Genomic DNA, 13,008 nt, shown 5'->3' on the forward strand with positions numbered 1-13,008 from the left:
AACACCTAAGGCAGCTAGTACAAAACTTGTTGATTATAGGCAGTTGGTCATATTTTAATTTTGTGCTAATGAGTTTTAGCTTGAGTCTAATCCCTCCTTGCCATCAGGTTATTCTAAATAGTTTATTCACCTGGTCAGAAATTGCCATTTCACGCATGTGTGCTTTTGGTTACCACTGAAAAAAAAATGAGATTGGTTCAGTTTAAGTCCATCGCTCTTTTGAGAAAAAATGACTGCTAAACTACAGAGACTTGGATTCTTGCCATTTTTATGATATTTTGGCATAACTCCTCACCTCTTTGGGCTTCATTTGTTTATTCAGCAAATATTTCTTGAACATCTGCTTTGTGCCTGGCACCCTTCTAAGTGCTAGAAAAATGGACTGAAATCTCTGCCCTCACAGAACGAACATTTTAGTGGTGAAGGACAGACAATATAAAGTAAATAAGGTATATAGTATGTTAGATAGTCATCAATACTATGGAGAAAAATAACATAGGGAAGGGGGATAAGAAGTACTGGGTGGGAGTTTGGAGGCTGCCATTTAAAATTTGGTAGTCAGGGAAGGTCTCACAGAGAAATGACATTTGAGTAAAGACCTGAAAGAAGAACTGCATGGAGACTGGTCTGGCTGCAAATAAGTGATTAAGAGGGAGAATAGTAGGAGTTGGGGCTTGCAAGGTAATGTGGGCCATGTGTATAGGACGTTATGGACCATTGTAAGGAATTCGCCTTTTACTATGAGATAAGTAGTTATTAGAGCATTTTGAATAGAGGAGTGTTTTATACCTCAATAAAACCCACAATCAACGAAAACCTTTAAATACAGAAGTGTGTCTGTATTACCATAGCTGCTGTCTTCGGAATAAGCTGTAGAAGACCAAGGACAAAATCAGGGAGATTAATTAGGAGGTTATTGTAATAATCCAGGTATGAGATGGTGGGGATTTAGGCTAGGCTGCTAGCAGTTTAGGTGATAAAGAGTTTTGATTTGGGACATGTTTTGAATTCGTTGATGGTTTATATGTGAAGTGTAGAAGAAAGAAAGTTTTGAGGATGATTCCAGTTATTAGTGTGAGCAACCGCAAAGATGGCATTGATATTGACTGAGATAGGGAAGACTAGAAGTAATAGATTTGAGAGGGAAGATGATGACTGTGATTTGGGACATATTTTAGTTTGTGATATCTGTTAGATATGCAAGTTGAGATGTCATAAGCATTCACCTGTATGCATTTAGGGGGGTGTTCTAAGCTGTAAATATCATTTAATGTCATGGGAATAAATACAAGTAAAACTGGGGAAAACTGAGTAAGGTTGGTATATGTATCACTGTCAACATCCTGCTTATGCTTTTGTGCTATAATTTTTTACTGTTATTTTATATTATAAGATGTTATCATTGGGGAAACTGGACAAAGGGAATATGGAATCTCTCTGTGTTATTTCTTATAACTGCATGTGAATATACAATTATACCAAAATTTAAAATTCAGTGAAAAAAACTCATGGGACTATATGAGATCACCAAAGGATACAGTAGAGAGAGAGAAAGGACAGGGTCCACAGGCTGAGCTCTGGGGAATCTGACAATAAAAGGTCAGGGAGATGAGAAGGAATTGGCAAAGGAAACTGAGGAGTGGCCGATGGTATAGAAAGAAAACCAGGGGAGTGGCAGTGTTCTTGGAGCCTCAGTTACCCTATTTGTAAAATGTGAGTGCTGACTTGTTCTAGACTTCTGAGATTCTATTATTCAATATTGGTTATACTTACATTGTCATAATTTGTTCTTATGACAAGATAAATTTAGAATGCCACGTATCCTATTCCCAGTAGCAGAAACAGGGACTCTTTGACCTTGAGAAAACTAAATGTTCACATTATTTCTCAGCACATTTAACTCTTTCATAGGCTTTTGTAAAAGTAGTTCTCTTATACTTCTATTAAAGAAGGTAAGTAGGTCATTTTTTCCCAGGTTCTTTACTGTACAACTAATGTCCATAATTTATAAGTTGGGGGGAAAAGTTTCCGTGGTCAAATAAATTTAGGCAATGCAAGTTAAAGTTAAATGGATTCTTTGATATGGGCTTTTTTGTGCTGTATGTGACTTGTGAATGTCTAAGCGAATATTTATTTGACCTTAGAATTTTTTTCTTTGAATACTTATTCACTTCTTAATTTCCATGGAATAGTGTGTAGAATACTGATCTGGAGTAATCCTTCAAATTTTATGAACTGGGAAATAAAAAGTAGTTGTGTAGTTTTGCCTAAGATGGATTCCTAGACATTTCATTTATGTTTATGAATCATTTGTAAGATAGTGTTTGTAACTAGAGACTAGCAATGTACATTTTTATATTTTTAGAAATTATATCAGAAAAATGATGTCCTCATTATTATGTTTGTAAAATCTAATAAGTGCATAACAGGGACAGACCAGTTATTAGTTTATTCTGCCTCTGATTATAGCAGCAAGAGATATTTTTGTTGGAGAGTATGGTTACTTTACATGATTTCACACTAAGAAGCTTAAGAATCTCTCATTATCTGTTTCTAGCTTCTCTAACTCCTTATGCTTAGCTTATCAATCTACCCACTTACCTATTTTTCTTGAGACTATTTTCAGCCTTTTATTATCTGTTAAGGAATTTCTTATATAGTAAAGTTTTACTTCCTACTTAAACAGCTTCAGGAGAACTTCTTTGATACTAGGATTAGGTGATTTGAAAGCCAGCTTCATTTTAAACCCTCTCAGACCCTTAAAGGTACAGTGTGGTGTAGTGGTTAAAGAGCGTAGGCTCTGCAGTTGATTGCCTAGTTTGGAGTTCCTACCCTGCTGTTTACTAGAACATGTGTGACTTTGGGTAGGTTACAGACTTCTGCCTCATTCCTCATTTGTAAAATGCATGTAAACAACAGTACCTGTTCATAAAGTGTAGAGGGAATTAAATGAGTTAGTATACGTATATAGTACTTAGAAAGTGATTGTCACATAGGAAGCACTGTGTAACTGTAAAGTTATCATTGTTACTCATTACTTTTCATAATTTTACTTCTGTGTGCATTTTATTCAGATAGAATTATCCTAATCTTCAGCCTGCTTTTCATTCTAACCATCTCATACCATTTTCACAAATCATTTATGTTAACTTTCTTTTCCTAACCCAGTAAATCTTTCTTAAGAGCTAATTGTTTGAAGCATGTATTAGTCATAAAATTAGATTTTTGGTGTCTGAAGCTCAATAAACTTGTAGTTTTAGGGAATAGTTATGAATCCTAGGTTCATTTTAGTAATTTCTGTCTTTAAAAATAGTATAAATCATTTTTTCCTCTAAATTATACTGACCACACTGTGGTTCATCTCATCTTTCCGCCCACATCTCTGATTTTGAGATCCTTCTACGGCCTCACTCTAGTCACTGGTATTTGCCCACCTGGAAGACCATACGTTCCTCTACAAACGTGGAGAAGCTACTGTGATCTCTTTTTCTATATCATTTACTGAAATGTAGGAATCTACTGTTTTTAATCCTCCACACTGAAAAGTATCTTTATCCTTACTTCTGTGAAGTGTAGTGTTGGGAAAGGAGTACAGCTTTAAAATAAGGCAGTCCAGGTTTAAATCCTGGTTGTATATCTAACCAGCTCTATAGCCTTGTGAAAATTACTTCACCTTATCTTCCTCATTAGTGAAAGGTATGTAATAATTTTTTGCAGGGTGGCTATAAGAAATAGAGATAATCTGTGGATGTTAAATTATTAATTTAAATAATTCAAATTATTTAAATAATTAATTAAAATTATTTGGCACTGGCCTGACAAAAAATAATCATTCAATAAATGAATGTTGTTGGTGCCATTGTTGCTCTAGCTGCTGCTGCTGCTAATATTGCTACCAATTACTGCTGTTCCTGCTGCTGCTCCAGCTGTTACTGCTGTTAGTACTGTTATTACTGCTGCTACTTACAGGAGACCCTGGGAACTACATATCAGTGGAATCTTCTCATCATTGAGAGTTTTAGTGGCAATCCACTAACTGTACTAACTGTATTGCGGTTATTTGTAATTTTGGCTCATAGTTCTTGGAGTATATTCCTCCAAACTGCTGGATGGACGGCATTTTATTACAGTGTTCAACTGCACCTCATATAATTCTCAAATGTCAGAATTTGATTGTAGTTCTGACTTTTCCTATCTAAAGACTGTGAAACAACAAACACCCTTGTTGAAAACTGGTACATAATCCTCTCTGCTTAGGAGGAAAACTTTTTTTTAGCTTACAGAATTTCTTTTTTAAAGAAAACCTTTTATTAATTATTGCCAGGCATTCATTTCCAGTCGGCTACTTATCTAATACTACTAAACTTACGAAAAATGTGTAATTGTGCTAGTAAAGTGGCTGTTTTCTTTTGTAGACCTTTGAGATGATTTTTTTTTAATCTGCTTTTCTCAGATATTAGATTGTAATTCAGTCATGGAATTGCTCTTTTCTATCATGTTTCTCCTTTTTTTTCCCCTTTCTCCATTTTCTTCTGTATATCTACCTGGATAGATTAATTATTACATAGAATGGAAGTAAAGTTTTAAATTTTATAAGGTTTGTTTTCTTGACAAAAAGTTGAGAATAGGTATTTCTCTCTAGCAGTCTTAAGAGCATAAGAATCCATAGTAAATCTATAATAACTCAAGCTTGGAAAACCTGTCTACTTATTGAAAGATGTCTATTTATTGACTGAATCAAATGTTCTAAAAGCCACAGTTTGAAGTGATTTTAAAAGTTGATTTAGTTCTCTCAATGACTTCCAATTTTGTTCTAAGCAAAGTGTAATGTAAGGGCACTGACTGGAGTCAAAATATCAGAGTTCAAAACCCAGCTCTCTCACTTTATGTTCAAGTTACTTCAGTTTATTCATCTGTAAATAATCTTTACATGATTGTTTTGAAGATTTAAAAGAGATGTAAAACGTGTTATATAGATAAAAATGTCTTTTATATTTTATTAAATTCCCCTAATTTAAGGAGCACTAGGAAAAAAATGAAAATGTAAAACTGACTCTCCTTGAAGCTGTGAATTCCTCTGTTGTATTTCTGGCTACTGAACTTTATACTTAGCACCAGTGCTAACTACATGGCTCTTTCATAGTATAATATAGATAACCCTTCCACATATTCATTGACAACAAACATTGATTCCCTGCCTTCTGTATGCAAGACTCTTTGTCAAGTGCTGGAAATGGAAACATGAATGAGACATAGTTCATGCCACCAGGGTAATTACAGAATAGGCAGTCGGAAATGGAGACACTGAATCTACATCTTCACAGGGCCACACAGTAAACTGATTTCATAATTAGTTAAACCCCTAATACCATGTATATATTAGATTATGTGATTTTTGTGAAATGCTACACCAGAACAGAATCTGGACTTGGCCCAAAGAGAAATACCACTTTATTATACCACTCTAAACTAAACCAATAAGTCATTAATTAGCTTTCATAAATGCAAGCAGAAAGTAAGCTCTTTTGAGAGCAGAATGGCAACCTTTAAAAAATGTTTTATATTTGAAAATAATATTTCTGTTAAAAATGTTTACTTCTACTAACTCTATTTCCATTGAAGAATATGTAAAGAATCACTCCATTATTTTCCTGTGAAGTTCTGAACTTATTTGGAGGAATTATTGACTCTGGTCATAATCCAAGTTATTAGAGTCTTAAATGTTCAAAATTGTCAGAGTGTCTTCATTTCATATATTTGGTTTAGCAGAAAAAAAAACTGATCTCATCTGTGAGACACACAGAATTTATTTTGGGTTTGTTTCTTTCTCTAACCTTTTGAAATGTAACTGGGATTGGAGGTAATGGGGTATCATGTCCTTAGATTCTCTTATCCTACCACGGACATTACTGTCTCATTACTGCCTCAAACCAAATCTTTAGTAACTGTAAAATAGTTTTTCCTTTTCAAAGTGGATGCAATACATTTGCCCCTGGTATGTAATTGTAAGTTAGCAAGTAGGAACTGTGCATCAAAATACAGTGGTTTCTGGCATTTTGGACTTCTGCCTTTGATAGCTGGTAAGCAGGAAGTAATGGGAAACCCATTGAAAGGGAAAGATAAATGAAACTTTAGTATAGTCCTTCATTTAGGGCAAATGGTACCAACTTCTGCCAGTGTTTCTGAGGTTACTACCATTTTTTCAGTCTCCCGATTCTGAGGGTAGTTTGCGAATACATTATAAATTAAGTATTCAGGGCTTAATTCAATATTGCCAACAAAATAAAAAAACAAAATACCAAACTTATAGCCCGAGTCTGGCATTAGAATCTTCTGCCTCTACTTATGGTCTTATTTTTTGCTTCATGTTTTTACACATAATATTTTGTTTGTCTTTACCTAGTTCTTTCCTCTGTCCATTTAGAATGATTTTTTACTCTTATCTTCCCTGATGACCAAATTATACCCACATCTTCAGAAGTGGGTAGATTATTTCATACTAGGGTAAATTGCCCAGCAATCAAAACTAATACCTAATGTATTTTGTTTGAGAATGGGGGAGGTATGGCAGAAAAATCTCAAAACATTAAAGATATTGAGGTAAAAAGCTTTAAGAGCCTGTGTGACACACTTAAGTAAATTCTAGACAGTAAGATTAGATTCCTGATTCTAACCCATGGCAGTAATAAGAGCTAACAATTATTGAGTACATACACTAAATGTTTTACATTTATCCACTCATTTAATTCTCACAAACTAATGCGATATGCACTGTTCTTGTCCCAGTTTTAGGGATGAGACAACTGAGGTACAGATAAGTCATTTGCCCAAGGTCACATAGCTGTTAAGACCCTCAATTTAAATTATGGTAGTCTGTTTTCAGAGACTAAACTAAGAAGTACTATATTGCTTCCCTGGTTGTGCTTGTGGTTCCAAATGTACTTTCCTATTTTACTCTATAAAGTATGAGTAGCTGGATGGGCCTGAGCTTCAATGTGAAGACCCTTTGTTTCCCCAGGAGAAAAGGCAACAACTGATACAGTGGTAGCATTGGGACCAGAATCTAGCCTCCCAATCTTAGAGTAGTATTTCTATGATATATGAGCAGTAGAACACTTCAGCAAAAATGACATAACTTGGTCTATTAGTAAGATTAATTTGGCAATGATAGCATGTTTTAGAGTGGAAAACATCAAGAGGCAGAGAGATCAGTTAAGTTTTTCCACTTTTCCTGGCATGAATTTAAGGGAGCCTGATTTATAACAGGGGATTTGGCTGTGAGGAAATGCAGTGGAAATCTGAAGTAGAACCAGTTCTGTTGCTTAATGGATTTATTACTTTAGCATTTTGAGGCTGTAGATTTTTCTCATTTACAAGATAGGGGCAATTGGATAATATACTCTCTTAGGACTCAAGTCTAAGTCAAATATACTATGATATTTTTGAATTGATTGATTGAAAAATAGTAAAATGTAGGGGTTATGTTCTGGTTGATGATTTGCAGGTTATTGGTTTAGAAGTGATTGTTGGAATTGCGCCAAAGGATGAGCTATATAAGACTAGGTCTGAGCGGTAAGTATTTTTATATGAATGGAGGACATGTAGGGGATCATGTTTGCTCTCCTCATTTACCTTTATCCAATTGGTACCTATATTCTGTTGGTTTTACTTTATCAACCTCCTAAAACCTTCCTCCTCTTTGATACTCCTACTGCTTTACCTGGGACAGTCATTAACTCTCTCTTTTTTTTTAATAACAAAAATTTATTATTAATATGTTAAATCAATATTTCATGATAGAAAAATTATGTGAATACAATGACATAGAAATTTCTGGGACTTAGAAGTAAGAAAAATAGTGATCAAAAGTTTTTCCCGCTATTTTTGAGCAGAAACTTCCTGTACTGCCTAGGGATCACAGCTGCATAAGCAAGCATTAGGACTGCAAGTAACTTTGAACTCTTTGTAGTTGAGATGCCATATGACTTCCCAATTTCTGCGGCCTTTTCATTGACACTTTATGCATCTAACCATTTTTTTTTTCTGAGTCGAAAACTAGGACCCATAATTCTGATAAAAGAAAAAAAAACACTTTGTTGTTCTTTTATCAGTCATTAACTGTCTCTTATCTGGACTCCTTGTCTGGAGCTTATCCTCTTCTGATACTGCCTTTTTTCTTTCTGACACACAAATCTTATCATACTTTCTTATTAACCTTAGAATAAAGTTCTTAGCACAAACGCTTTAGCGTGACAATCAAGATCTTTCCTAAAGTAGCCCTTGCTATCTCTTCAGTTGCATCTTCGAGTACTCTCCCTTGTTCCCTACCTGCTAGTCATGTGAGACCACTCAGTATCATATCATTGATGTGTTTTATATTTCTTTGCTTTTCTTCCACCTTGTCTCTCCTTTCCCTGCTTTGCTAACTCCTGCTCTTGCTGCAAAACCTTGTTCACTGTAGTATCTTCACTGCCTCCTTGCACCTTTCCCCCTCATAGTGGCTCAGTCCTTTGTATAGCCACAATATACATGTCTCTTTTTTAGCACTTCACAATTCTGTAAACATTTGCTTCAATACATTTCCTTGACAGTAAACTCCTTCACAGGAGGGACTGTGTCTTTGGTCTGCAACTTTTAGCACAGTACCTAATGTACGTGCAAACTGGTAAATGTTTAGGTGAATCAATCCTTTCCACACATCTGTTAACACCTCTCAGAACAAATGGTCAGAAATGGTGCACGAGATGTTTTACTCTTATTTATTAGTATAATGATTACTATCCTAAATTTAATCTGGAGTGGGTAACTGGAAGGTCTTGAGAACTGGTTGACTTTACTACTGGCTTGTTGTAAACCTTTTTTCAGCTTTTTAGTTTGCTTATAAGTATTCGCAAAGATTACATTTTGAAAATCAGCATTGAAATTTTTGGCTTTTAAATGTTATTAGAAGGAAAGAATGTGGTCTGATTGAAATGAATGTGAACATTTTCCCTCTACCCCACTTATTTGTAGTATGAATGAAACCTCAAAAGAATGCAATGATGTAATGTAACCAAAATGCTCATTTTACATGTAGCTTTGGATTGGTCATGTGATCTGCAGAAAAATGCAAGTAGGGACATTTATTTTATTTTGAACTGTAGAGGGAAAGCAGGTTTACATACAGAAGAAAATTTAATTATTTGCAGTCTTGATCTCTAATGGTTGTTGTTGAAATCCATAACCATCAATCCTTCTGTTTAAATTGAAATCTTAAATAGTGTTTGTTTTAAATGCTATACAAAATTTTTCTATTAAAAAATATTGCAAGAATTCACAGGTGAAAAGTCTAATTATCTAATGGCAGGTCATTAGCTCAGAACTTTGAGCTTAGCAAATTTCACTGTCTTCTACCAAGCAATTGAGTATCTCAAATGATGACTATTTCAGCAGGCATCTTTAATGAATAAGATTAAAGGTAAGAACATTTTTTTCTTTTCAAAAGTGTTAATGATATATTAGTAGTTGTATTAAAATTTGTTAATGTCAAAGTATGCTTTTGTAGTTGCAAAAACATAGTGTACATTTTAGTGATGAATTTATAACTCAATGAAATTTTATGTAGTGTGCTTTTCTAATTTTTTTTAGATTTATTTTTCTAAATATTTTCACTGGTTATTACAATTCTGTCCCTTAAACAGAATACCAGTATCATTAAAGACACAACAAAATAGGGCACATAAGCCTCTTCTTGGTAGTTATTTCAATAATTTATTTTGTTCTCATCTACCAGTTTCTTAGTAAAATGAAGGGTAATAAAAACCTGTCACCAACCTCCCTTGCAGAGATATTAAGAAAATTCAGTTTCCCCAATTGAAATGCCAGCAATAATAGTAACACATGCTTAATAGCTTTCATTTTAATTGCTGCATAAAATCAATTTATTAGAATAGCTATATGTGAAAATGATTAGCATGGTAATGTTTCTTTTGTAAGAATTTAAGGTCGACCTTTGATAACATTTTTGACAGTAAGCGGAAAAGGAAAATTCTTTTATAAAATATTTTAAAACTAGTTTGTAACCAATATGTTTTACAGTTTTTCAGACTGCGTTTAAAATTATTAAATGCTTAGAAATAAAAATCAATATCTACTTTTTGTTTCTTCCAACGAGAAACAGAAATTTTTCATGTTTTCTTACAACCTTATACATGTTCTTCTTAAAACAATTATTTTCCCATATAAATTATTAAAGCAGTGAAGTTGTACTGTACACTTGATATTATTTCATCTTTATGAATATTGTTCACAATTAAATACCTGAGAGATTTACAAAATCTTTAACCCAAAAAATGATAATTTGTGCATTTTGTCAATTTTTTGTGCAAGTTTTATTAATTTAGATTTATTTAGCAAAATTAGTTGAAAGTTATTGTAAACACTACCAATATAGTACTTCTACAAAAAAGGACATGTTCTATTTTAAATTGTTTACAATTTCATGTAATAACTAAAATGGACATAAGTAATTTTACAGTTATTATTAATATCTAGGAAGATAACATTTATAGACCTAATTTTTTAAATATGCCCTCAGAGAATGGATAAAGAGGGGTGTTTGCCAACTCAGTATTTCATTGAGTAACCATGAGATTAGTTTTTAGGATGGTTGACATTTCTATCCTACTAGATGTCTTCATTTTTGTCCATGAAATTTAAGTTAGTACAGTTGTTGCTTATGTTAAATATATTAATCCTTAAGTATAGATATTAAGCCTTCATTAAGTTATGAATCACTTAACTATTAAGGGCATTTCTGATCAGGTAGTCACTCTACTTATGCAGATTAAAATTGTTTAATGTATAATATCACCAAATAATATTTCGTCGTCAGCAGTTTAAAAGAAAGATCCTTTGGCACAGGTAGTTTTTATGTTAAATTGACATATTGGGTTGGCCAAAAAGTGCCTTCGGTTTTAAAGCAAAAATAAAAGACACATTTTTTATTTTCACCAAGAACTTTATTGAACAACGTACTCACCCTTTTGTTCCACTATCTAAGGCCATTTTCCAGGCAACTTCCTAATTCCATCTTCCCAAAACTTTCTTTTTGAGCAAAGAACCGTTCCAGGTGCCTTTTACCGTCTTCCAGGGAATGGAAATTTTTTCAATTAAGAGAATTTTGTTAAAGACCTAAATAAATGGAAATCCGAAGGTGCAATATCTGGTGAATACGGTGGATGAATCAGAACTTCCCAGCCAAGCTGTAACAGTTTTTGCCTGGTCATCAAAGAAATATGCAGTCTTGAGTTATCCTGATGGAAGATTATGCGTTTCCTGTTGACGAATTCTGGACGCTTTCAGACGTCGAGTGCTGCTTTCAGTTTGGTCTAATTGGGAGCAGTACTTGTTGGAATTAATCGTTTGTTTTTCCGGAAGGAGCTCATGACAGAGGACTCCCTTCCAATCCCACCATATCAACGTCACCTTCCTTGAATGAAGACCGGCCTTTAGTGTGGTTGGTGGTGGTTTATTTCGCTTGCCCCACGATCTCTTCTGTTCCACGTTATTGTACAGTATCCACTTTTCATGGCCTTTCACCATTGGTTTTAAAAACGGAACGTTTTCCTTACATTTAAGTAGCAAACTGCACGCGGAAATACGGTCAAGGTTTTTTTCGCTTATGTAGAATGCAAACATCAAAGTGATGAACATGACCAAGCTGGTACAAATTATTTTCAGCGCTTGATTTGGTATTTTGAGTATGTCGGCTATTTCCCACGTGGTAAAACGTTGATTGTTCTCAATTAATGTCTTGATTTGATCGCTATCAACTTCAACTGGTCTACCCGACCGTGGAGCATCATCCAGCGAGAAATCTCCATCATGAAACTTGGCAAACCACTTTGACATGTTTAATCAGTCACAGCACCTTCTCCATACACTGCACAAATCTCTTTTTTGCGTTTCAGTTGTGTTTTTACCTTTCTTGAAATAATAAAGCATAATAAGCTGAAAATGTTGCTTTTTTTCTTCCATCTTCAATATTAAAATGGCTACACAAAAAATCACCAATTTTGATAAGTCCTTTTTTAAATGCACACTGATATGATAGCTGTCACATACAATCTAACAAAATTGTTTTGAATGAAGTTAAAGACAACTAAGTGCTAATAGAGCCATCTTAAGGAAAAAGACGAACCTTTTGGCCAACCCTATATTTTAAAAGATTTTATAGATGACATATGCCTTTGTTAATGTTGTCATAAGTTATAATTCATATTTTTTAGAAATCAGAGTTTAAAAATTTATAGTTAATATTTGAGCTATGCTTATGAAGGTTTTTAAGAGAATACATTCTTCAAAATTCTAAATTATTTCTGTAATTTTACCACCTCTAAAGTAAGTTAATTGTAATATATATTGAAATGACATTACCATTTGAACTTTACAATAGGTAAAATATTTATTTTCTCACACTTTTTGAGTCCTATAGTAGTAAATACTGGTGCATATTATATATATTAAGCATATAACCTGCTTTCATTTTTTTAAAGGGTAATTCTTTTTTTGAAACAGTTATACTAATGTGTTATGTCTTTTTTAAAAATTGTACTTAACATAGAGAACATTTGTTAAGTGCTCTTGTTTTTAGAGAAGAGGAAATACATGTTTGTATTCATTTATTTAGAGCATATATTGAATCTACTGTTTATTCTCATGCATTTTATTTTTCCCTTAAAATATTTACAGAGATCATTTACTATTATAGTATAAATGTGCATTAATTTAAATTATTTTAAGCATGCAAAAAACAACTGTTTCATATTTTTTATTGTAAAATTAAAATTAAATACTCAATACTTATTTTGTTTTCAAGATTAAAAAATGAAGCTCCCACTAAGGAACAAGAACCTGTGTCTGAGGTAAATTATGTTATATTTGATATCTCTTAAAGATTTACACATTTGAAAGTATTGTGCATGTGATTTTTAAAACACTTCAACTCAATGTGTGTACATCACTAAC

The 13,008-nt window shown here is 33.4% G+C and overlaps 1 protein-coding gene across 10 annotated transcripts in view; it reads left to right on the forward strand.

Annotated features, from left to right (window-relative positions):
* ZNF280D (zinc finger protein 280D) overlaps positions 1-13,008 on the forward strand; it is a 291,340-nt gene that overhangs the window by 251,612 nt on the left and 26,720 nt on the right. For all 10 annotated transcript variants that reach the window (XR_009562987.2, XR_009562988.2, XM_060294220.2 and 7 more), the window contains one exon: positions 12,860-12,905. Coding sequence is in view for 8 of the 10 variants with exons in the window: in XM_060294220.2 (XP_060150203.1) it covers positions 12,860-12,905 (46 nt within the window). In the remaining 2 variants the exon portion in view is untranslated. The remainder of the gene's footprint in view (positions 1-12,859; positions 12,906-13,008) is intronic.

The sequence above is a fragment of the Globicephala melas genome, chromosome 2, assembly GCF_963455315.2.
Source record: "Globicephala melas chromosome 2, mGloMel1.2, whole genome shotgun sequence".
NCBI lineage: Eukaryota > Metazoa > Chordata > Mammalia > Artiodactyla > Delphinidae > Globicephala > Globicephala melas.